Raw genomic sequence first — 25,931 nt, 5'->3', positions numbered from 1 at the left:
ACCCACTCATTAGCTCACTTCTGATGCAAATATCAGAATATTTAAATGCCAGTTAATAGCAGAGTGATATTCTCAGTCACTGGAAAAAATAATTGTTCTTCTTTTGGAGCTACGTGGCCAGAAAGGCTGAATCAAAGAACATTTATGGGTCACATTCTTATCTGGTGCTCTGCCACCTCCATCAAATAACACCAGAGCAGCACTGCAGCAGTTGCTGTTGAGATCAGAATCTGCATATAGAAATTGTGTCTCTCAAGTTCTAAAAGTACTGTTACATTTGAAGTCAAAGAGAAAAGACAGAACAAATAACACAATTTACTGCTGCAGATTATTTTTATGCCTGTGTGCTCCACTTAAGAGAATACTCTGTAAATGACTTATTATCAAGAAAAGTTATTTGTTTGCACTAATCAAGCCTTAAACTTGGAGGCATAATACGGAACTAATTATTTTTAACTAACTAATCAACATGTTTCATTCATAAGTTGGGATTTATCAATATAGCACATGAAAGGAGAGAACATATTATTATTTCAATTTAGATAATATGCAAAAAGCAGTGTGTTTGTAATGACCTGCTTTCACTGAATATAATCAAGCTCCAAAGCTCTATTACAGGCTGGAAATAGCAGCAGCTTACTTTAATGAGATTTCTGGCTCTGGGCCCCAGCTGTTCTACGCAAGGCTCTCCCTTTGCTCTATGACCTACCAATATGTGCTGTCACCAGTAATGAGACAGGACCTATTTCCTAACATGGGGAAAAATTGGAAAGCACGAGTTCATTCTATTCTGAGGAAACACACCCTGCTCCCCCTGCAAGGCACGAGGAGGGCAACACTGAATATGCAACATGCCCCCCTTCCCTCGCCAGCAGAAATGTGACAGGAAACCCATCACATAAGGAACTCCAAGGGAAAACTGGAAAATCTCTCCTGAACTGCCTCCCTCAGCACACAGAGACCCAATATTCATTAAACTCATCCAGAATATCTTTGTTCCCTTCAAGGACCCCAGCAAAGGACCTCCCATTACCTGCAAGGCACAGGAAGGGGGAACAGTGGCAGCCATGGGCTCTGAATCTTATGGATTTTGTGGAATTATGCTCATCTCAGGGCCGCGTTGGGAATGTGCCAGGAGCCAAAGAGCTGCACTTAATTTGCCTAAAATGGAGCAGATTATCACTGCTCTCCTGTTTAATAATGGAGATGCAGTCTGGAGACTACAGATTCCAGCAAGCAATGCTCCAGAAGGAGAAAGGAGATCCAGGGGCTGGAGGTACTCTGGCTCCCAGGTGGAAATCAAGGCCAACCTCATTTTGATCTCTCTGAACTGGACTCCTAATATTGTTCTTTTTGCTTTATTTTATCATTATATACTAGACGAGTCAGAAATTCTGTTCTAGAAAATGTTTGATTAGCTACCATTTGGGGGGAAGGGAGGGTTATGCTATTTTTATTCTTAAGCTGTCACTTAGGTTCATTAACACTTTGCACGTGAATCTGGGTTTTTTAGGACAAGAAGCCTGTGTTTTCTTCCCCCGAATAACATTGTTAAGTATTTCAGGAATCTAAAATCCACAAACTATTTCTGTGCCCTGAATATAAACCTCTTTGGAAAAAGCCAATGAACATTTTAGTCAGAAAATTGGAAGGCGTGCGCTTAATGCACTTTGAAATTAAATGATTTGATGCTTTTCAATTTGTCTTTTTGCCCTTCCCAAATACCCAAAGGCACTAGCCCACTTTGTAAATGAGCAGGCTATGAAATCTTACTTTGAGAAATGAAGGTGTCACCGAGTTGCAGTAAAAATTACACTCGGCACCAGTGTACTTTGCAAGCCCTGACTAACCGGCCCCTGACACTGCCCTGCATTCCTCCTTTATTAAGAGGAGTTAAATAAGCAGTTATTTATTTGAGAAGTGGAGGGAAAAAGCTTCCAAACCCCAAGAGATTGAGAAGCTTAGTCTCCATGGGATAAACAGCTTCTTTCCCATGGAATTCACTGGATGGCCATCGCCCTCCAGGTGCCTCTGGTGGTGTCCCTGTCCTGACTCATCCCCTGGGTGCTTCTTTCCTTCTACCATTCCAGAAATAAGATTACAAAGTGAGTTTTCAAATTTGAAACTCTGTGCCTGTATGGATTTTTTTTTTTGTCCATCTCAAGGAAGACTTAGAATACTTAAATGAGAGAAGAAAAGCACATTTGCAAAGGTCACATCGACGGATTTTGAAGTGCAGTGGTAAGAAAACCACAGCCTTTGCAACACTACCTATTTCCTCTTCTCAATTATTTATGTATTTATTGTATTTTACATGAGCCATGGAAGCTAGAGGCATTTTTGCAGTGTCAGGTCATTCTAAAGTACATGCCATACAAAGAATAGGGCTAGAAAATAGTTGTATGTAATACTGTTCATTAATATTACATAATTACTGCACACAAAATAGTTCTCTGGGCAGTGATAAGGATTTTTTTCATAAAAACTAAAGACTCCAAGGCAATGTATTCCATTAAAGGGTTGCTTAACATATGAGGGTATATCAATATATAGTACCTTCACCCAGCTGCAGCAAAATGACGAAGCCAGCTTAGTCAAATGAAGCCATTAGCATGTATAATGTGCTTTACACAAGAGTTAAAAGGTTTATAAAATCAAACTTTGATATTGCAATGACCAAGCTGAGATAGGATCTAGCAAACAGCAGTTGCAGCTGCATCAGCACAAAAATGAACTGTTGGGTTTTCTCTGCAGTCTAGAGAACATTTTCTGCAGTCTTTGGAAATTGCTCTGGAATTAAAAAGTTTCCTGTATGTGTAGGCTAATATTAGCAACTGACAGCTTGCCTGGGGTTTTTAGTTCAGCCTTCCTGGAGCAATTGTTTAGGATAAAATGTTGATGCAGCTTTTCAGGTCTGTTGGCTGCTTTTATTACCATTGAATGTGAGCAAGTCCTGTGCCTTCTATGATACACCAGACCTAAAGGAATGTGGAGGAACATCTGAGTGACTAACAACTCCATAAACAATCCCTTTGAATTTTAATATATCCCACTGCATCCTTCCTAAAATCCCTGCTCTCTAAGTACAGGGTTAATTTTTACTTTAAATTTGATTTACTAAACTGTGTTAATAAGCTGTTGGGTGGACAAGATACAGCAACAATATTTAGTATAAAACTGGAGATCTGAACATCCTAATAGGTCTTTTGACATTCAAGAAAACATCAGTTGCAGTTTTTGAGACATAAGAAACAGCTGATAATTTTGCCTTCAGAAAAGAGATTCTTATCCTCTTTCTGCTCCTTTTCTTCTAAGGCAGAAGATGACTTAAATGAGACTTGAATTCTGTGTTTCCCCACCAACAGTGTGAAATAGAGGCAGCAATCTGATGTTTCTGCAGCGTGAGCAGTGTCAGTGTTTGATGTTCGGGTGTTGAGTCACCGAGGGCTCACCTTTCCCTCCGGATGACACCGTGACAGCTGCAAGCAGCAGATGCCTGAGAGCTGGCAGTGCTTTGATTTCAAAAAGAGAGGGTTGCTGGCAAGGCATTTTCACAAGGAGTTCCTTCTCAGCTCTGCAAGTCCTTTCACTTCTCAGCTCAATGGGACCTTGATTTGATAACACTGGGAGTTTATCACAAACAGCACATCTGCTGTGCCAGGATGAGCCGTGTGACTGAGCTGGAGAGCTGCTTCCTGGGGATCCCACTTGCTTTCAGGTTCAGTTTATCTGTGAGCTTATCCTACTAAATTATCATTAGAAATTCCAGCTCTTGCAAGGCACACGGCCTTTGGAGTGCACCTGACAAAACTGAGGATGTTCCCCTGTGCTGTTTCACTGGGTGTGGGGCACTGAAGGGCTGAGCAAACCACAACCTCAGGGTGACCTTATCACTCTCACAGCTCCTGAAAGGTGGCTGTACTCGGGTGGGACTGGGCTCTTTCTCCAGCAGCACTGACACAACCACAGGACACAGCCTCAAGCTGCACCAAGGGAAATTTAGGTTGGATATCAGGAAAAAGTTTTTTACAGAAAGGGTGATAAAGTTCTGGAATGGCTGCCTAGGGAGGTGGTGGAGTCACCATCCCTGGGTGTGTTTAACAAAGCCTGGATGTGGCACTGGGTGCCAGGGTTTGGTTAAGCTGTTGGGGCTGGGTTGGACTCAATGATCTTGAAGGTCCCTTCCAACCCAGTGATTCTGGGAATTCTGTGATTGTTTCTGACTGACCAAAAGCAAGCAGCACATGGATTTCTCTACACCAGTTCAGCCACGCTCAGTTTTTCCTGTGACCTGAGTCACAGTCAAGTGTTTATTATGTGACTTTCACAGCAAGAGTGGCAGAATAAAAACAAGCTAAGAAATCTAATCCTCAGAGGAGAGCAGTATGTTCCCACTTGGGGTTTAGTCTCACAGTGAAGAGGTTGTTCAGGGGTTTATGATCCTGGAGATTGATGCTGGGGGGAGCCTGGGTAGAGCACAGAGCCATTGGCAGTCATCAGCTAAAGCTGCCTCAATGATGGCAGCTGGAGTGGCCAGAGGAATCCTCTCCTCCAAGGAACCCAGAAGAGTTAAAGTCATTCCAGAAATGAATCCATTAGGTGCTGATGGTGATTAGCAAAAGGTACCGTGATGATTTAAAGTACTTCAAGTGTCATTCAGACTGAAACCTCTTGCAGGTGAAAAGTGTTGGATACATCAGGACTGAGCTGCAGGGACCGATTTGGGGGATGTGGCAGCAAATCTGGGCAATCTCACCAGTGTGTGTGAGCAAATGCTACTGAGAGAACTCTCCCCTTTCCTTCCCATTTCAAAAGTCTTGAATACTTACTGTTGTGGTGAAGGTTTTCTATTTATTTGAATCTTATGTTTCAAATTTTGTCCAAAAGTTAGGTCATGGCATAAGCTACAACAAAATTAGTGTGATAAAGGGGTTAATTTGACTCTACAGGGATTTGAGCTTACAGCTTGAGTGATTTAAAAAACTGGAGCAACCTGGTTTAATGGAAGGTGTCCCTGCCATGGCAGGGGATGGAACTGGATGATCTTTAAGTCTCTTCCAACACAAACCATCTGTGATTCTGTGACCCTGTTGTCCTCTGTATTCTTTGAGACTCTTTTTACATCATCCAGCCACCAAAGTGAGAATTTCCTCACAGGTGGTTAAATCCACTTTTTTATAGAGAACCCTGACTTTCTTCAGTAATTTATTCTTCTTGGTAAATAATGCCTGCAACCCCTGCATATTGGTCAGGCATTTTTTGTCAAAAAGGTTGAATAAACAGCCATGAATCCTGCTGGGCAGCTGAACCATCCCAGCACTGGCCTTGAGGAACCTCCCATGATTTCATCAAATGATGTTTGTCAGGCAAAGTGATTAAAGGCAGATTTGAGAAATTCTGCTCGTATCACTCCAGTCCATCTGCATCTACCCTAATGCACTGTAAGGGTGTGCCTGAAATGAAATTAGGGCCACAGACTCAGTCTTTCCCAAACTATTCGTGGAACAGCAATCTGCTGCTGGAGCCAGGCCCGTGGCGGCCGGACAGAAGTGCCCGTTAACCCTGAGCCACAAGATGATGATAATAACATTATGACTAGAGAAATGCAGAGGAAAATAATGCCCACTATCAGATGAGCTCACAGGAGTTGCAAACAGTAAACAAAAGGGGAAATTATAACCCAGTCATCACATTTTCACAATGTTTTCACTGTATGTAAACAAGGCCGTTTTCACACATAGAAACAAGGTGTCTGTGATTGCAGAGAAGCAGGTTTATTTAATAAAATTGTTGGGAAATACTTGGTTTGGTGAAAGCATCATGCAAATTACAGTTGCGTCAGAGAAGTCTTGGAGCAAGTAGACAGCCCTCTACTAAGAGAAAACTTTTAAGGAAATGTCTCTGCATGTTTCCTTTTACACTTGATTTTTCTAATGGTGTACCTACATAGTTATTTTAATGCCACTATATTTTGATATTACATTTCTATTTTCATTTGCATGCTGTAATCTGTCGGTGTGGAAAAACAACGCCCATCCCCAAAATTAAGTAGTGTATAAACCAGATCTGTAGTAAACAGATTTTTAATGCTTGCCCTTGGATTACTTAGGTTGCACGGACGGAAGAAATTGTACCCTGCGAGGGTGGTGAGGCCCTGGCACAGGCTGCCCAGAGCAGCTGTGCCCGCCCCATCCCTGGAGGCATCCAAGGCCAGGCTGGACGGAGCTCGGAGCACCCTGGGACAGCGGAAGGTGGGAAGGTGTCCCCGCCATGGCAGGGGGTGCAATGAGAAGCTCTTTACGGTGGCTGCCGAGCGCGGCCGCTGTCTGTGACACCGGGCTCCGACAGTGACAGGTGACGCCCTGCCCTGCACAAACATGGCGGCCGCCGCGCTCCTCACTCCAAGATGGCGGCGCCGCCGGCATCCGCCTGACCTCCCGCCCGCACCTAAGATGGCGGCGGCGCCGCGGGCGGTGCGCGTCCAGCCCCGGGGTGGCCGCCCGGGCCGGGGAGTCCCTGCCCGCACCAAAGATGGCGGCGCAGCGCCGGGCGGAGCCGGAGCCGGTGCCGGGGGCGGGCCGGGGGCGCGGCCGCCACCGCCCCGGAAGCGCCGCGCGGCCCCCGCCAGCTGGTTGTCATTTGGTGCGGCCGCTCGGTCCGGGCGGCACGGGCTGGGCAGCGGCCGCGCGGGGACCAGCGAGGCACCGGCTGCGGCGGCCGCCGGGGGGGTGGGGGGCGGGGAAGGCGGCAGAAAAAAACACACGGAAAAAGACGCAAAACGAGGCGGCGGCAGCGGGGGCTGCGCGCCGGGGACACGTCGCCGGCTATCGAAAGCTGTCGATCGCCTCGTCCTTCCAGCTCCCCGCAGCATCGAGCCCGCGGAGACCCCCCCGGTGCGGCCGGTACATGAGGGGCACGGCCCGGCCGCAGCCCAGCCGAGCCGCCGCAGGGCAGGGAGCGCCCCGAGCCGCCGCCGCCGCCGGAGCCCCGAGCGCTGCGCCCCGAGACAGAGCCTACCCCGACCCCGCCGGGCGACCCGGGAGAGCCGCTTAAACACCTTCCATGGGGGAGAGAGGAGCCCGGCCGGCCGCGCCTTCCCCTCCCTGCCGGAGGCTGCTGCGCTGCTGAGGTAAAACCCCTCCTGCCTTGCCCGGCTCGAGCGAGGGCGGGGGACGCGCGGGGCACCCACAGCCCGGCCCCGCTGGATGCCGAGTGCCTGAGGAGGGAGCGCGATCCGGGGGCTCGCTGGGCTGCGGGAGCCGCGATTCCCGGGGAAGGAGGCGAGCCCCGCACCACAAAACACCCCCCCGGCAGCAGAGAGCGAGAAAAAAACCTCCTTCCCCTTCCTCCTGCACAACTCGCTGTCCCCTCCCTTCCCTTTCCCGAACGGTGAATGCTGATTTCTGAGATGAAAACCTTCCTCCTCGGACAGTCAGGACTCATATGAAGGACACGCAAATATTGGATCATAAATAAGAAGCGAGTCTGGCGAGCTCAGAAACCCAGCCCAGAAGGAGCAGCATCAAGAATCCACCCTTCTCCTGCACAACTCACTCCCCACCCAACACACAGAGAATACTGATTTCCTGAGATAAGATCTTACCCCTTTAAACAACCACACACACGCACACACACGGTGTATATTATTGCTAAATATAATAGGTTAAACCCAGCAGCACGGGATAAAGCCTCTTCTGCAACTCACTCCCCCATTTCACCCTTTTGAATGCTGAGATCCTGAGGTAAATTTTTCCCTTGTCCACAGCAAAGACTCTTTTTGAACAGGACACAAATATATATTAGATTATAGAGATGTATTAAATTATTCCAGATTTAAATCTATTTTTTGCTGCCAAGGGGTTGAGGGACCAGACGTCATTGTATTTTTTTTTCCTTCCCTCTTAACTCATTTATGGGCGAGTCAAGGCTGCTGAGGAGGAAAAAAACAGGATAGTTAGAATCTCTTTATCCTTATTTCCCAGAAGCTTATTCTCTCATTGCTGTGCATTTCCTTTAGAAAAAGGAAACCTCTTATTTTGTGAACCAAAGATTTATTTTTCCCTTCCTCCTGGCCAAAGGAAGGAAACGGACGCAAATTGACACATTGAACTAGTTGAAGAGATCTATCTTTTGCAAAAAGAAAAGAAAAAAATAAAAAAGCAAACATCTTTATCCAAATCTGAAATAAACAGCGTGGAGGGAGACACTGGAATATCTAGCGAAAACCAGGATACTTGCTAATCTTGCCTCACAGGGGACAAGCTAAACACTAAACATCAACTTGTTCTTACAGGGAGGATTCAAACCCTAAATATAATAAATGGGGGATTACGGGTTTGGAGTGTTAGTGCAAAACAACACTGGAAATAAGTCAGCTTTTCCAGTCAGATTTCATCCACATCTGCAGCCTCCACACCATCATCAAAATGCAACCCCCAGCCCTGCTGCTTTTATAAATAATAACACAGCTGCCAATGGCAGTAGTGCTGGGTCAGCTTGGCTCTTTCCTGCTCCAGCTGCCCATAATATTCAGGATGAGATTCTGGGGTCAGAAAAATCTAAAACTCAGCAACAGGAAAAGCAAGAGTCCCTAGAAAAACAGCAGCTTTCCCCTGGTCAAAGTCAGGAAGCAGGCATGCTCTCTGAACCCGAGAAAGCTAAAACTGAAGAAAACCAGGGCGATAATTCTTCAGAGAATGGCAATGGGAAGGAGAAAATAAGAATAGAATCGCCGGTTTTAACAGGATTCGATTACCAAGAGGCTTCGGGGCTCGGTACTTCGACACAGCCCTTGACATCCACCGCATCTTCTCTGACTGGTTTTAGTAACTGGTCTGCAGCTATTGCTCCTTCTTCTTCTACAATAATCAATGAAGATGCAAGTTTTTTCCACCAGGGAGGGGTCCCTACTGCCTCAGCTAATAATGGTGCTCTGCTGTTTCAGAATTTCCCACATCACGTCAGCCCTGGCTTTGGCGGTAGCTTTTCCCCCCAGATCGGACCCCTCTCTCAGCACCACCCTCATCACCCCCATTTCCAGCATCATCACAATCAGCATCAGCAACAGAGGAGGTCTCCTGCAAGTCCTCACCCACCTCCATTCACACACAGAAATGCTGCTTTTAATCAGTTGCCTCATTTGGCCAATAATCTTAACAAGCCACCTTCTCCGTGGAGCAGCTACCAAAGCCCATCGCCCAGCCCGTCCTCCTGGAGCCCCGGCGGCGGCGGCTACGGCGGCTGGGGAGGCTCCCAGGGCCGAGACCACCGCCGGGGACTGAACGGAGGCATCACCCCCTTGAACTCCATCTCGCCCTTAAAGAAGAATTTTGCAAGTAATCATATCCAGCTGCAGAAGTATGCACGACCCAGCTCGGCCTTCGCTCCCAAATCCTGGATGGATGACAGCTTGAACAGAGCTGACAACATTTTTCCCTTTCAGGTGAGCGCACTCTGTTGTCTCCATAAAAAAACCCTAAAAAACCAAATCTCACCAAAGAGCATTAAAATGCCCTGGTTGTGGGATTTCTGTGCTTGCAACTGAAAAAAACCATATGGCCAACTTAAAATGTCATAGTGGGAATGATCCTCCAAGCTGTGATTCATGGGGTTTTTTTTAACAGTGATGGTCATAAATATCTATTGCACACCAGCCATCTGTATTGGCCACTTTGCTTCAGCATAACACTTACACACAGAAATAGCCAGTGGAGAAATTCACTGACAATATTTCAACAAAGAGGAAAAAGGAAAAAAAAAGTGCCTGGTGGAGTATGAGAGATCTGAGGCCTTTGAAGGCATTCAGCAATGTACCACATCTGAGAAAAAGTATGGAGTGATTTTATTTGGTTTTACAGTATCACATGGGCTTGCAGTGCAACATAATTTTTGTAGCATTTTTGGGGGAAACTTTGCTTTCTACAAATAATGGTAATCAGTGCAGTTTGCTCTCCTCAGGAATGGCAGCAAATTTTGGTTACAGGCCATTAAATCAGCACTAAAAATAGATGTGGATGAGATCAGTTGGTGGTCTCCTGTATTTTGCTGTGGCCTTCTCCTGGCAGGAGGCAGGTTGTCTGGCAGCTCAGCCTCTCCTTCTGGGCTGACTTGTTATGAATTTGAAAAGAACTGTATAATGTTGAACCTAATTTGCAGTAGGAATTAAACCAGAAGTCCCCTTCTTTTCATTTGACCACCAGTTAAACCCAGCTTTTATGTGTGTGTGCGCCTTTTGTAAACTCCTTTAGGGTGAATTAAAAGACCCAAGAGTTCTTTTACATTTCCAGGGTTGTTTTTCAAGCTCTTCAAATGAGGGCAAAAGTAAAATTCTCAACGTGATTGCAGTATTTCTTGCCATGCTGCAAGAACTGGGGTGACCTACTTAAATACAATTTCAAAGATACAAACTGTGCAATGTGTCTCATGATGTGAAGAAACAAAAATACATTTAAGAGTGATTTTGTGGATGTGGGGATAGTTGGGTTCTTTGCAGACTGCAGGTTTTTGGTGGTGTGCAGGCCCTGCTGACAGCACAGCAGCTGCTGGCAATAACTTTCCTTCAGAACCTTTTTTTCTACTGCAGTACTACTGACTGGTTCACTATCAGGTAGAGCCCTTCCAAATTTAGAAAGCAAAGTAATAATTGATTTTAATGTCAGGATTTATAATGAATATAATGAAGCTGTGGCCAGCATACCCAATTTATCCAGTGAAAGCATTAGGAAAAGGGACCCAGCTGGAGCTGGTCTTTTTTCAGCCTCACTGCAGCAAGCCTTGGCTCACGGTTTGATTCACTCTGTACCCTGACACGTAGCTGATGTTGAGAGTGACAGAATGAGATCAAGTGTGTCCTTGCTGCTGTGTGCAAGCCCCAAATATATACACAGGCAGAGCAATGTGCTTGGATTGGCATCAAGGAAATTGCAGGAAACTGGCAAAGTCAACCTTGACTTCTGGATGGTGTTCCAGACACAGAATAGCAGACACACGTAGTTTGATCATGGTAAAGAAATCATTTTGGTGTAGCATGTTGGTGTCTGTTTACATAAACACTCTGATGGAGCTGTACATGTCAAGACCAAGTCTGACACTGCTTCATGCCAAGAAAAGGAAAGTGTGGAGGGAAGTGCTCTCCAGCCTGTTACCATCACTTGTGTGAGGAAGAGGGCAGGGCAGCAGAGCAGGACTTCAGCACCGCAGCCCTAGAAAGATGCTGATTAATTTTGAAGCCATCTTGGACAACTTTTTTTTTTTCTTTTGTATAAAATCTTTAGCTCCTTTGGTCACTTTAGCTGAGTGTTGAAAGCACGGTGAATTTTTGAATCACTGGAAACAAATGATGTAAAATTTGACCTTAGATGTCTTTTTATTTTTTTTCTTGACTATGCTGATTCTATTCCTGACTCAAAGCAGAATTTTGCTTATTACTATTTGTGTTCAAGCATCTCTCTCTGTCTTTCTCTCTCTCTCTGCCCCTGAAGTATCCTTGCTGATGCAATCATGTACTGGACAAGGCTATTTTGTTACTGGAATCTTCTTAGATTCCTGTTTAGGAAATAATTGAAAGCTGTCTTTGCTGCAGCAACATAATGGAGTAATTTGATACAACAATCCCTTTCATTTAATATTTATGTTTTGCTGCTTAAATCATTAACAAGTGGTGCTGCAATCTAGTGAAAATGAGTTTCTTTAGAAGGCAAAATGTAAACCAGCAATTGCAAATATTTGGGGATTGCTTTCTTTTTTTCTTTTCCTCAGAGGTTGTGTCTATTCCAGAGCCTGGTGGCACACAGGATTCTGGCTGTGTTTTGATGGAAATCTTGGGGTGACCAGGACTAAGAGCTCTTTTCCTCTTTGGAGAGGCTGGCATCACATAATTTCCCTGTGAGCCACTGATGTGAACTCCTGCTCCCTTCAAACATCCCTGCCCATCCCATGGGATGAAATGGGTGCTCCAAATGGTGCAGATGAAAGGAAAATACTGTGGTGATCAGTTTGATAACCTTGCAATTTGATGATGCCTTGCCTTGGCACTGAGAGCTGCATGCAAACCCTGTGCTCTGAGTGTTTTGCATTTGGAATCCTGTCTCCTGCAATTCCCAAACCACACTGGCTGCAGGAACCTCTTGCAGGGATGGAACTGGCAGCAAGGTCAGAGAAGACTTAACCAGATCTGTTAATGAAATTAACTTTTGATGTTGTGCTTTAGCCACTGGGCAGGCTCCCCCCTTCAAAGATCTTTTGAAAAGAGAAAAGCCATTGTTCTTTGTGTGTTCGTTTGAAAAGGAAATGGTCTCCAAATGAAAAAATGGTTCCTGAATTCAAATTAAAAAGCAAAAAAACAGAGTCTTTTGGCTCTCACAGCCTTCCATGAGAATTAATATATGAAAATGCTTTGAGTGGGACTGTGGCACCTTCCCAAGTTAGTGATTCTTAAGAATAATTCCTTGTCCTTCTCTCCCAGCAGCAGTGACAAAGTTGGTGCTCAGTAATTGCGTTTCACGGCAGCGCTGCCTTCAAGATTGTTTTGGCTTTCCTTTGGCTGTGTACTTGCACTTCCTCATGAGTGGAACATCCTGCCTGTTATGCAATGCATAAATCTTGCTTTGATAGGCATTTCCAGCTTTCCAGATCTCATCTTCAGTGCGTGAGGATGTTTTTTAAATGGCTCTCTGAAGGCACAAGCGAGTGAAGCAATAGTGCTCAGCTTTCTGTAAAAATGCTTAAAAAGAATTTGTGTTTCTTCCTGGAATCAGGCTCGAAAATAACTGCCCATTTCAAAGAATTTTGTACATGAGAGCAGTTCATTGTATCCACTTGTTCAAAATGTTTTTTCCTTTCTTCCCCAGTGGCTGGTTTCCAGGTATATAACCCCTTCCAAATGCAGCCAGGGCCTGTGCCAGGGAGACTTGCTCTTCCCCCAGGCAGATATGGAATGTTTGAGAAAACACATTTGTGATTACAAAACGTGTTTGAATTCCGACCTCTACGTCAGCGTTTGTTTGCCCATAGAAATGGCCTGATTTAATAAGTGCATTAAACAAATTCACAGGGAGCTGGAATTAAAAAAATAGCCTCTTGAGTGAGTTTGCCAAACTTTCCTCTTGAAGGGATCTTGCAAATAAATTTCTTTACTGTTCTTTGTTTTAATATTTGGGTTTGAGGAACCTTTTCATAACTCACGATGGCTGGCTGCACAAAAAGAGCTTATTTGTTTTGCAGAATTTAATTTTTTTATTCTAGCAGCAGCAATTATTCCCAATAATTTCAAGGTATTACTTGAAAACAGGGCAAATCCTTGAAGCTGGGTTTTTAAACCCGTTCCCCCATTTTTGTGTAACTCCATCAGCTGTGCAGTAATTAGTGTTTTGTGTGCTGTTCCCCACAGCTACTGATCTGTGGGATTAGCAGCACTCTAATGTGGTATGACATGCACAAGTTAAGTGCTGTGGAAGTTAACACTGTTCTTGTTTTATAAACTTACTACTGACGTTCATACTTGGGCTTTGGCCCTCCTGTGTGGTTTTGACCTCAGGGTTTCTGTTTAAAGAGAGCTTTTGTTAAGAAGCTATTTGAGTTATGTTTGTCTTTTTCCTAGGATTAAAAGGAGTACTCTTATTAAGCATTTTGCTTTGAAAGTTGCAGCCCAGCAAAGAATGAGAATGTAAGATATTGTGGAAGATGCATGATAAACTTAATGTGCAGCTAAAATAGAATCACACATTACAAACATTTCCAGTAAAGGTTTGTCATTTCTAGCACTTAAAAAGTTGGACTAAACTTTGTGTTTTGTGCCACTTCATTTTTCCAGCTCTTATTGTTCCCTGGTGAAGCTATAAAAGATGATCTGGGCAGAATGCAGCAACATCCTTTCAGGAAAAACCTGTTTATTCAAAGCCTTTAATTCACTGGTATGGACTGGGAGCTGGAATACAGGGTGCTGGGAAGGAGGAGAAGCTTCCCCAGAAGCAGAATCCAGTCCAAATTTGTGTTGCAATTGAAAGAGAAATGTGGAAGTTGTATTTATGATGATAAATATGGTGATACTGTGCCTGAGACATGTGGCTGTGGAGTTGTGGGAAATGGGAACAGGGTTTCAGAAAGTTTCAGGCTTCTCCTGCTGTAATTAAGGTACAAATGTAGCTGTGAGGTTTTTGATTTGGACAAAGATTTCAATATCTAAAACAAGCCCCAGATTTACAACTACACCTGCTCCATAAATGCTGATCAATAAATTGCTTCATGCAATGACATCTTTTGCATTATTACTGATGCCTTGGACTTCAGATCAACCTTATTTTAAGTGTTCAGACCTTGATTTTTTGGTGCACTTTGGGATTTACCACTGGGAGGCCCATCCTGGGAAGTGCTCTCAGGTTCTGGCATCTTAATTAAATTATTCAGGTGAAGGTAATGCTGTGGGTGCAGGCTAAATATAGTGACTTTATACAGAGTTAGTAGTTAAATTAAATGTGCATTTTTCTGATGTGCAGGAGAATTAATGCATGGGATTTTAAAATTCAAAGTATGATCTTCCTGTAAAGGAAAAATTCCTGTGGAATTTCTTTTGCATGGGAGGATGACCCAGTGTATGTCAGACATGTTATGCACCAAGTGACTTTCTTTAGGGATGAGAAATAAAATTATAATAGGGATTAGAATTTAATTGTTTTGTAGGCAGAGATGGCCAGGGTAGAGTTCACAAATGGTTTGTTGGTCATTGTAGACATTTACAGGCTCAAGAAGTCATTTTTCCCCAGATCTGGAGGCTGTCACCTCTTGTACATTGTGCAAACAGCTCTGCTTATTCCAAATTATGTTTAATGAATCTCTTCTGGGATGTTGGCTGAAATTTTCAACACAGTCATGTATTAAGACTGCAGGTTGATTTCTTTCTTTTTGGTTGTTTTGTGGCTTTAGTTTGTTTAATTTGCTTTGTGCTTTGTTTGTTTGGGTTTTCTTTTTTGAAGTTTTTATTGTGGCCTCGTGTTTACCTGATGTCTGTATGATTCAGTTCTATTTGAGCCCTCTGATAAAGCAACATTTTAGACACCCTAAACAAACTTGTGTAAAGCCAAGTTCTTTTAGAACCCAGGTAAATAATACCAGGCTGTGGTTGCCACATTTTGTTACTGAATTGTACATATTCTGCTTTAGTCCAGGGTAGTCATTACCCCTGTATATTTTATTTATCAATAAATAAGTGCAAAGCAGCAATCCAGCTCCAAAGCACTGTAACTTTGTGAATTGCTTCATTAAAACCATCACCATATTGTTATTAATTCTTTCTACATGAAATCTTTTAAAGAAAACATTTTTTCCCTAAGTTCAGTGTGGTTTATGTGCTAAATAAGTAATATAAAAAAGCTCACATTTAGCTACTGGTTTGTGTTCAATATTTTGATTATTAGAGCTATTTTTGGATGAATTATTAGAGCTATTAGATGGATTAGCTATTATTTAGATGGATTATTAAAGCTATTTTTGGATTAGAGCTTTTGGGATGAAATGCAGAGTTATAAATGTCTTCAGAGGTTTGGCCACCCCCACTAACCTTCACCAGCCTTTATTTTTTTTAGGTGCATAATAAATGGATATATTTCAGATATGGTTCTATCTTACAAGATAAGACTGATGAAATCTGTGCTGCTGTTTTCAAAGTAGTTTCATTATAAAAATGACTTTAATTTGTATAAAATTCTCAAAACTACCAATGGTGACTTTCTCTATCTCTAGTAATGTTCAACCTGTCAATGCAAATAATCAACTAAATTAATGGATTTTTTTTAATATGAAGCACTGTGCAGACCTGTGACCCAGCTGAGCTTGGCACCTTGGCTGGGTTTTATTTAGGCCTGAGATCTTTTCACTGGGTTGATGAACAGAGTCTTCCTCATCTATGCCAAGTTTTAGCCATTCCTCCTTTTCCTGGGAGGGAAATATCACCAGTTAATCTGTTGTATCACTGTGCAGGGTTGTGTTTTAAAGTGTTTGCAGTGTGATTTGCAGCTTAAGGACCTCACCCTGGAAAAGGGACAGCTTGTGGTTCACTTGAAAAGGAAAATAAATTCCTCAGCACCAAATGCTTCCATTGGAGAATGCACTTCCTTGTGAGCCAACCAGTTCAATTCCATTTTGTCCCTTCAAATGTTTAAATTCTCTGTTCTCAGTATTAAAAATGAGCATTGCAGCAGCTCAGGCCAACATAACACAGATATTTTAGAGAGAAGAGAGTTGCTTCAGGCTCAGGTGCTCGGCTCAATAAACTGGGGATTGCTTGGCCTGGGTCACTTCCTTTGTGTCTCTCACACAACTGAAATGTGAAGTGCCACAATTCCACCAAGATTTGGAATTGCTGAGGTTCTGCACTTGGTGAAATTCGAGTTTTGTAGCTGTTCATGGGGTGGGCTTGAGGTTAACACAAGAATTCAGGAAGGAGAAGCTGCTGAGGGACATCAGGTTTGCAGTAAATGCTCCCACCTGTGTTTTAGGCTATTTTTGTCATTTTCTGAGGACTGCTGGAAATGCAGAGGTTGCCTTTTAATTTAATATCCATTCCTGAGTTACTCAACTGTTGGATCCTAATGGATCCAAAACCTGAGGGCTTGTACTCACTCCTGCTAAGGGATTTTAATGCAACTAGACTTTGAAATAGGTAAGAAATAGCAATGTTTAAACCAAACCAATAAATTAAATCTGCTAGGACAGGCAGAAAACTGTAGGAAATCTCTGAAAGAAAAGCACAAAATTGAAGGATTTGAACGTTGCTGATATTTTCTCTAAGGTGCCTCAATTATCTTGTAATAGAAATGACCAAGGAAATCAATCCTGTGGGGAGACAGGGCAGTGCTGTGCTTTTTATAGCAAATTTGATATTTGCTAGACTTAATAAAGGAACTGGTTCCAAACTCTGGCCTTTTTAATGCTATTTGAGACACAGCACATCCGGGTTGGAGTACGTGGCCTGTTCTGTCTCAGTAATAAACTGTTCTGAAGAAGGGAAAAATACCAGGAAATTCGATTGAAAAATGGTATTTTTTAGTGATCAGAATGTAATTTACAACTTGGAAATGGATCAGGAGCTGGTGAGTTCCTGCTCTTGGAATGGTTTGAGGTATTTAAAGTCCAGAATGAGGGATCAGTGAAATCAGGAATGGCCCTTGCAACACACAATCACTGCTGCTTCAGCACTGAAATAAAGCACTTTATAACTCACCACTGCCTTTCAAAATATTCCAAGCTGGATCTGTGTGCTTTGGAGAAATTTCAGCTTCACAGCCAGTGTTAGGGACAAAAAACACACTCAGTGCTGGAATAACAAGAGTTGTGGAGAAGGAAAAGAGCAAAAATGTCCAAAATTTCTCTTGTTTGAACAGAGATTTCCCAATGCTTGAGCTCCATTCAGAGGGAATTCCTTAGAACAGGAATGAAATAAAATCTTTAAAGCTGATGGTAGAGAGCTTCTTGGACAAAAAAAAAATTAAAATCAGGGTAGATTAGTGTAATTGTATAAAATTCTATCCAAATCCAAATGTATAAATACACAGAAAGTGTGAATTGTGAATAATATTGGGAATTAAAGTGATTTTTTGCCTCCTTTTATGATCCTGTAAAGATTTCAAAGATTACAAGGAATTTCAGTTATTCTGAATTTGCCAATTAAATTAAAGCAGTGCCAGGGTATTTTACATTGTGTTTTGCTTCTATCCCATCAGATTTGTACTGTGTGGAATTTATTGTTTGGTTGAGGAAAGTCTGACCTGGGCATGAGTACAATGATTGCTTTGGTTAATAGGAAGGAGAAATAGTTGATGTTAGACTTCATTGGTTATGGTTAGATTATTATAGATCAGATTCATATTTAATAATATTGTAATTTTTAATATTCACCTATCAGAGGAAATTTGTAATATTAATCTATCCTTTGGTATATGGTTTTTCCTTAATTTTTGCTTAATTCTGCTGTGTTTATGTAGAAGAAATTGGAAGTTTTTGTGTTTTAGGTGCTTGTTTTTAACACTGGCTCTGTTTGTGTTTTCTTGCAGGATCGCACGAGGACTTTTGACATGCACTCACTGGAGAACTCCCTAATTGACATAATGAGGGCTGAAAATGATTCACTGAAAGGTAAATTTAGACAGAGACTATTTCCTGCAGCAAATAACTGGGGAGAGGGGGTTACTGAAAATAAGAGACTGCAGTTGTGGGTAGGAAAGGTGAATTTCCCTTGTGCACCTGATGGGATTTTTGGTCGTGTGAATGAAGCAGTTTCAGCACAGGAGCTCTGAGGGTGTCTGTGCTTGTCCAGAGCAGTGCAGAGCACAACCACAGGCTGACCTGTTGTGTTGTTGGCCAGGAGTTTTGATCAACCTCAGGAACCTTGTGCAGCTCAGCAAGTAGTAATTTTTTGCCTAATAGGGTTTTCTTGATGAAGTCATAGTTTTTTCTGTCATGGGAAAGAAAAAGGTTTATCCATGTCCTTTGAGAAAAACAGAGTATTTAGTCTTTTTTTACCTTTTTGGAACCATTGGGAAAGGAAAAGGGAGATTGAAATTATTTGTGATTTATCTCCTTTTTTTCCTTTTGTTTTTTGGCAAAGGTAGTTGTGCTTTGGAAATACCTCAGCTTAAAAAGTATTCAAAATATTGTCTGCACATAATTTTGTATGAATAAAAACTGCTTATGGTCAACAATTCAGAGCTGTAGTTTCATGTCCTGTAGGATGAGTAATCCATTGCAGTTCAGTGGTTACATGTATGAGTGGAGCAGTCAAATTCTCACACACACTTCTTATCTAACCACTCACTTTTGTTACCAGTCATGAGACCACTAAAAAAAAAACAAACCTGCACTTGTGGTTTCTGCAAGTAAATTCCTTTTGATATCAAGGCTTGTGGTGGTAATGAAATCTGACTTGTTTTAATAGTGATTCTTGCTCCAAAGACCAACCTTTGATAAACTGGCAAGAACTTGTGTTTGTTGCCTTCTCTGTGGTCTGGAAATGCAACTTGAGATTGCCATCCCCAGAGCTGTGCAGAAATTCAGTGTGGGGAGAAACACCACAAAATATTTCCCTGTTGAAATGACAGGGAGAGCCTGATGTGGATGAAAGTGATGCCAGATGAATTAAAACCCCAAAATACTTTCCCTCCTTATGCAGTGGGGACCAGGTTTCTGTTAATACCAAGTATTAACAGCTTTTATTTGGTTTATATCCTGCATCCCCAGAATTGCATATAGAACCAAGAGTGAGGTGTTCTTCCTTGACTGAGCACCTGGGATTTGACCCAAAACTTTCTATCCAGCTGCCAGGTACTCCCAAACCAGGTCACAGCTCTGAAATCTGGCCCAAGGTGACGTGGCCATGGGACAAATAAAATCTCCCTTTAAATCTGAATTCAACAATTCAGCTTCATATGTATTTATGGTCAGCTGCTAAGCAAGGGTACTTCTGAAAGCAGCTTGATGTTTAGTTTAAATGCTTTGAAAAGGTTCTTTGCAGTTGAAATATTTCTTTTTGAGTGCTTAGCATGTTTTAGGAGTGATGGAATAAGTATGTCAGCGAGGAATACAAATAGTTCTGCCACGCATTAATTCCTGCTTTAGCCTGCGTGTTAATCCCCTCTACAGAGTCATCTGTGGCTCCTCCAAAGTTCTGGGTGCCTTGTCTCACACTGAGACGCAGGGATAGCAGTCAGGTCCTGGGCTGCCTTAGATTCCTTGTGAATTATTCTGTTTCACAGTTAACTGTTATATAACTGTACAGAAAAAAAAGCCTCAAAGCCAGGATGAGACATTTAAGTGACTTTCCATAAAATACTTTGTTGTGAAGCCTCATTTCTCAAGGCTCTCCTCAGCAAGAACATGAACTTTGCTTCCAGAGAAGTGTTTAGTGCCTGAATTTGGCCGTGCTGCTCTGGCACAGCACTCAGTGACTTAATTCCTGTCGGGTATTTAAGGAATGGATCTTTATTGAAGCCAGCATCCGCCGGGCCGTGCTAACTGCAGAGATCATCCCTGCCTAGGGTGGGGTCTGCAAGGAGAGGAAATACCTTCAGTTAAACCAACTGATACAGCTGGAAAAAAACTGTAAACTGCTGGGACAAAACATTCCACATCAGGCCTGGAGTGGGGCTGCTGATCACGAGCCCTTTGTGTTTATTTTCCATCTGCTAGCACAGATCCTGTCTCGTGTTTTCTCTTTTCTTGCCCCATCTTTATTTAAAACTCGGATATAGAAATCTTTAAATAGGACAAATTATGGCTGTCAGCTCAAATCTTGTTTGCTGTTTCAAACACCTGCATTGAAATCAGCAGCAGCTCCATAAGAAGTTTTTCAGTTTGCATTTTAAATGGGTTAATCAGTACATGCAGTGCTTTGAACTAAAGTTGGATACTCTCAGAAAGGAAAAGCTTCTGGGTTTGAGACTTTAAAAATAGCCTGGGCAAGACAGTAATAAAACATACTGTGGAGAGCAAGCTCAGAATGGCACGGAAATAATTCAGATGATCTAATAGGTCTCACTGCTATCTTGTGAGAGGTTTAATCCTGCCTCAGCTTGAGTTTAGTGTGTGACACTAACAGCACCCCCTTCACATTGTCATGGGCTGCCAGAGAAAGAGGAACTGTGTAAAACACCCCTTCAAAACAACTGGGAAATGGGCATGGTGAGAGACATCAGCCACAGTTTGGAACCTGCTGGCTCTGGGACATAATTTCCATCTTTAAATGATCTGTTCAGAGCAGCAGGCTGGGAATTCTGTAATAAAACCAGAAGTAGGAATTCTTCCAAATGTAACAAAATCCATCCATGCTGTGTTCTTTGTGGCTGAGGTGATTAAGCTGTGCTAGCCTTGGATTTGTTTAGGTCAGTAATAATTACATTCTTAGGTTGTCTTGCTGTATAAAATAAATAATATTTTCTGCATGAGGTTAAAAGGTGAATCTTACAGTGATTCAGTACACTCAGCATTACCTTTTAATGCTTTGAGTAGGCATTTTACCATTTTCTCCCCTTCTTTTAAGGTATATTTTTATCCCTGCTCAAATCCTCTTCCTTTGCTGAGCAGCTGCCATTTCAATATGTTATTTTTATCCAGCCCAGTGAGTGTGCTGCGTGCTGCACAGCCAATGTCAGCCTGCAGAAGCCTTTCCCTGGAGACTTAATTGCATCTTCTTCACAATGAACTCGGCCTCCCTGAGCTGAGCCCGGGATCCAGAGCCTGATTTTTGAATCTGGGCCTTCCAGATGGCAATTTGAGCATAACTGTAATAGTAGTAGATTGACTAAATATTTCCTTGTTAAGTGACACTGAAATGTCTTTAAATGCTTTATGACTGGTTTGCTAGTGAAATATCCAATATTTCAGTTCGCCATATCAGGTTATTGCCTGGAAATGATGCAAGGTGGGAGGGATGAAAGCAGCAGGCCAGGACATCTGCTTCCAGCACTGCAAAGCCCTCCTGTAAAATCTGGGTGTGAACAGCTCAGTGTCTGCAGGAATCCTGTGCTGTGACATAGTCTGAAAAACTGAACACACTTTGCACAAAAGGAAAGGGTTAGGAGAAGGGTAAGGTTGAACAGCAGCCCTAAATTTTAATTTTGAAAAGGCAGAATGCTGCAAAGTTGCACCATTCAGGATCTCTCTGAGCAAGCAGAGAGACCAAGCTGTATTTTCAAATCATCAGCCCCTTAATATTAACCTGGAAAACCATGGCAGAATTGAAGAAAATATGTAAACCTTATAAATTGTTCTTTGATGAAACAGATCCAAATAGTTTTGAGAGCTTTTTTGAATACTGGGTAAGAATCTGAACTGGTTGGTTTTTTTCCAAGCTGTATGGGTTATGCAGCATATTCATAATAATGGAGTAGAATGGGACATTTGGGTTTCTGTGTGATCCAGAATATTAATGAGAAACTGCTGAGAATCAATCCCAGTTGTATTTAGGGAAGTTCAGGGTCCTTTATATATGCACAGGACAAAATCTGACCTCTTTTAAAATGTAAAATAATAGATTGTGAGGTTTTTTACAGCTGCTGTGGTGGTTGCACCTCAGACTTTGGGGTTGATCTCCTTGGCCAGAACCTAAGGGTTACTCATTTGCAATTTTTTAATGTATCCAGCTTCAAATGAAATGAACAAACCTTTCCTTTCAGGCTGTTCAGGTTTGCCTTCATTTTCTTTGGAAACTGTTGATGAGTTAATGTGTGAATGTTTCATTCCCAGGATCTTCCTGAATTTTACCTCTTATGCCAGGAAAGGCTAATAGGATTTGCAGGCCTGAGTGCCTATTATTAAGAGGAAAATGAATTGTTTTACTATGTCAAAATATTGCAGAACTGGGTCTAACAGCACTGAACCCAAGCCCATGCTGAGGGAGCTGGGATGGGGGCAATTTTGTGGGAATTTTATTTGAAATCAGCTGTTCCCATTCCTGTTGCAATCCACTGATTTCAGGCGGGTTAAAGTAGAAGTATTACGACTTTTGCTCTTCTATATTCTAAAGTATTAACAAGCAAGGGCCCACTTTCTTTCCAAATGCAGCTAATAGTCAAAATTTGGGGACAATACTCAATATTTTACTTTTTAATTAAGTGGAGTGTTTGTTGAATTTTCCCTGCCTTCCCAATATTTGGGATTTATCACAGTTTTTGTTCAGAAACAGCCAACAATCTTGTAAGAGAATGAAATCACCTGGGCAACAGGAAGGGACTAAAATCTTCTATTAATAAACACTGAGATCAGATTCACAGATTGGATTTGAACCTGCCACAGAAGTAATGGATACAAACCATACATAATTTATGATTTTACACTCATTACCTCCTAAATTTCCAGTCATTTAAATGAACATTTGGGTTTGAGGCTTCAACAAAATTGTTCAGAAGAGATGCTGGATTTGGTGAGGGTTAGAAAGGTAAAAAAAGATTGGGAAGAATAAAATCAGGTCTGAAAGTTGCAGAAGAAAAGGGGGAAAAAGGGAAAAGGGGGAATTGGCTTTAGGTAGTGCACAGGGAGGAAAGATCTCCAGTGAGGAGAGACTCCAGGAGCTGGGCCTGGTCAGTGTGGAGAGGGGAGGACTGAGAGGGGATCCCATTAATCCCCATAAATACCCCCAGGGGTGTCAGGGGATGGGGCCAGACAAGAATTCCTGGGCAGCTGAACCTTTCTGATAATACCTGTGTTATAGAAATGCTGCTTTTGACAAGGCACATATCAAACAATCATCAAACAACTCTGTTTTACTTCACCCCTGCAGGATTTCGAGGTGGGAAATGTTGATTTATGCTCTGTCCAAAAGGGAGCCACAGGGTATTGATGGAACCACCCTTTGAGAGCAGGAAATTCCTTTTTCTGCCACCTCAGAGCAGTACAAAAATCCCAGGGTTTTCTGATCTTAATCCAATTTGGGCATCAGTGTGAGGATTCCTGTGCAGTTCACAGGAGCAGACCTGTGTTTTTGTGTCCACTCATTTCTCCCAGGCCCCTTGCCATGCTGTCCCATCTCCAGAGCCTGCTGGAAAATTAAATGCCTCTCATACTTCTCAGACAAGATATTTCCTTGGAATGTACATGCTGTAAATGATGTGGCAGTCAGAGCTCTTTAAAACACAGCAAAACATTGAAATAGTGCTGAATATTTTCATGTCTACCTCGGTGATTTGATCTTCAGAAGTGGTACAGCCAACAAAATCGTTCTGAGTGCCGTGACAGCAGCCTTGCTAATCTGATTAAAACCTTTCTAGGGTTTTCTTGCTTTCTTTTTTATATTTGTGGCCTCGTGAAATTAATTCCATCCCCTTTATTTTTAGAAGTGTGTTTAATCTTCTGCTTTGTTTCATGTCACTGTCCACCAAGTAGGTTTTGGTTTGGGTTTTTTGGGTTTTCTTTTCTGAATTCTTGCTTTGATAATCTCTGACCATTCTGGATCATCTTCAAAGGTGTCTTTAATTTGGAGCTGTATTTCATGAGTGGTGTCTGTTCCTTGTTTTAGAAGCCACTGAACTCTCCTGCCTCCCTGCCCAAACTGCTCAAACTACCTGGCTTTTTGCTTTTTGCTCACTTTGTTCATTTTTTGCCTTGATGTTGAATTGTTTGAGTCTTTTGTCAGCCACGTTTTGCATGATTTCTGCTGTCATGTTTGTGAGCCTTGAAATGGCATGAAAGAAGCAGGAAGAAAAGCCTGAAGTGCTTTTCTTAAAACTGGAGTTAAAGAAATGGGTGTAATGAGAAAGGGGATTTTTGAGCAAAATAAGGAGGTGAGTGCTGAGGTGCGAGTGTAAAAGGGAAAACTTTGGTCCTAAGAAAGTCATAACTTCTTTTGTCATGGGCAGTCATTGCTTATACCCAAGAGTGACTAAAATCTGAATTTTGCATCAATTATTTAAGATACTTCAAGAAAGAATCATATCATGATGCATATAGAATTTTTGTATTGAGTACCCACTTATTTAAATCCAGAATGATAACAACTATTGCTGAGGTGACTTTGAAAACACATTTTAGAGTAGATTTACCATCCTTGGCTTAGTGCTTTGTGTGTTGGAATGCAGGCTGCTCAGCTGGGAGGGCAGGCTTTTTCCACTCAGTGTTGATGGTGGGGCTGGCAGGTGAGTGCAGCAGTGACGTGCTGCCTCCACACAGGCACATGGCAAATGAGGTGCAGGGAGTGCTATTTCAGCTTTACTCAGAAATCCCATTAGCAGGAATCCAGCTCAGCACTCACACTGGGTGTGAGGAAAGGATAAATGTTGTGCATGGAATGTGGGGATACTTATATAAATATGTACTTGTATAAATATGTGCTTAAATAAATCCTGCTGGTGCCTGGTTCTGTGCAGCACTTTTGAATCCAGGCAGGGGAAATGGGGATTCTTTTAAAATAATGTTTTCATTTTCTCTTCCCATTTGGATTGGTGTGGGGAAGTGTGTAGTACAGTTTTGTCAGATGTTAAAGGAAAATGAGTGTCCTACCTGTGCTCTTCACTGGAAAAATGGGGAAATGTTCCAGTGCAGATTGAGTGTGCTCCATCACAGAACCATGGAATGGGTTGGGAGGGATTCAGAGCCCATCCAGTGCCACCCCTGCCATGGCAGGGACACCTCCCACTGTCCCAGGCTGCTCCAGTTCCCATCCAGGACTGCCATGGACCCAGGGGCAGCCCCAGCTGTGCCAGGGCCTGCCCACCCTCCCAGGGAACAATTCCTGCCCAATATCCCATCCATGCCTGCCCTCTGGCAGTGGGAAAACATTCCCCCTTGTCCTGAAGCTCCATCCCTTGGGAATTGTCCTCTCCTTGTTCCTTGTTGGCTCCTTCAGGCACAATTAGGTCACCCCAAATCCTTCTCTTCCCCAGGCTGAACAATCTCACTTGCCTCAGCCTTTCCTCATGGGTTCTGTTGACTTGCTTGTGTTCCTGTTCCCTTCTTGTTTGGGAGTGAATTAAGAGGATGGTTAAAAAAGGAACCAAGGCCTCGTGTTGCATTCCAGGCTGTCTTGTGATCATTCCTCCCACAGACAAAAATAAGTTGCTTTGAACCTATTCTTGTACTTAAGGAACTGCAGGTTTAGATCTGGCAGTGTAAATGCAGCTCTTGCCAATCACAGGCAGGTAATGCAGGAAAAAGCCTGGACAGAATTCCTGGTCAGGAATTGCTGATGGGGTGGACAGACACCAGAGCTCCTGGGGGAAATGCTGCATATAGAGAGGCCAGGAGCACAGTGACAAACCATGACAGCAGAGATTTGGGGAGGTTTTACACCTTCTCATAAGTTGTTCAATAAATTCTCTACTAGGTTCAATAAATTGTTCTTGTCACTTACAAGATGAATTTTATCTAGCAATTTTTAGCATATGACATCCCATTCCTCCCTTCCCTCCTGTCAGAAATTCTGTCATTAATGAAGTTAGCACGTTTGAAGTTGT

The 25,931-nt window shown here is 42.7% G+C and overlaps 1 protein-coding gene across 2 annotated transcripts in view; it reads left to right on the top strand.

Moving 5' to 3' along the window:
- The first annotated feature begins 6,673 nt into the window (after positions 1-6,673).
- The window catches only part of CPEB4 (cytoplasmic polyadenylation element binding protein 4), a 37,894-nt gene continuing 18,636 nt past the window's right edge, over positions 6,674-25,931 (top strand). For both annotated transcript variants that reach the window (XM_058815497.1, XM_058815498.1), the window contains exons 1-2: positions 6,674-9,442; positions 18,045-18,126. In XM_058815497.1, the coding sequence (XP_058671480.1) occupies positions 8,321-9,442; positions 18,045-18,126 (1,204 nt within the window). In that variant the 5' untranslated portion in view covers positions 6,674-8,320. The remainder of the gene's footprint in view (positions 9,443-18,044; positions 18,127-25,931) is intronic.

The sequence above is a fragment of the Ammospiza caudacuta genome, chromosome 16 (genome assembly GCF_027887145.1).
Source record: "Ammospiza caudacuta isolate bAmmCau1 chromosome 16, bAmmCau1.pri, whole genome shotgun sequence".
Taxonomy (NCBI): Eukaryota; Metazoa; Chordata; class Aves; order Passeriformes; family Passerellidae; genus Ammospiza; species Ammospiza caudacuta.
This window is presented reverse-complemented; position numbering and strand designations above follow the sequence as displayed.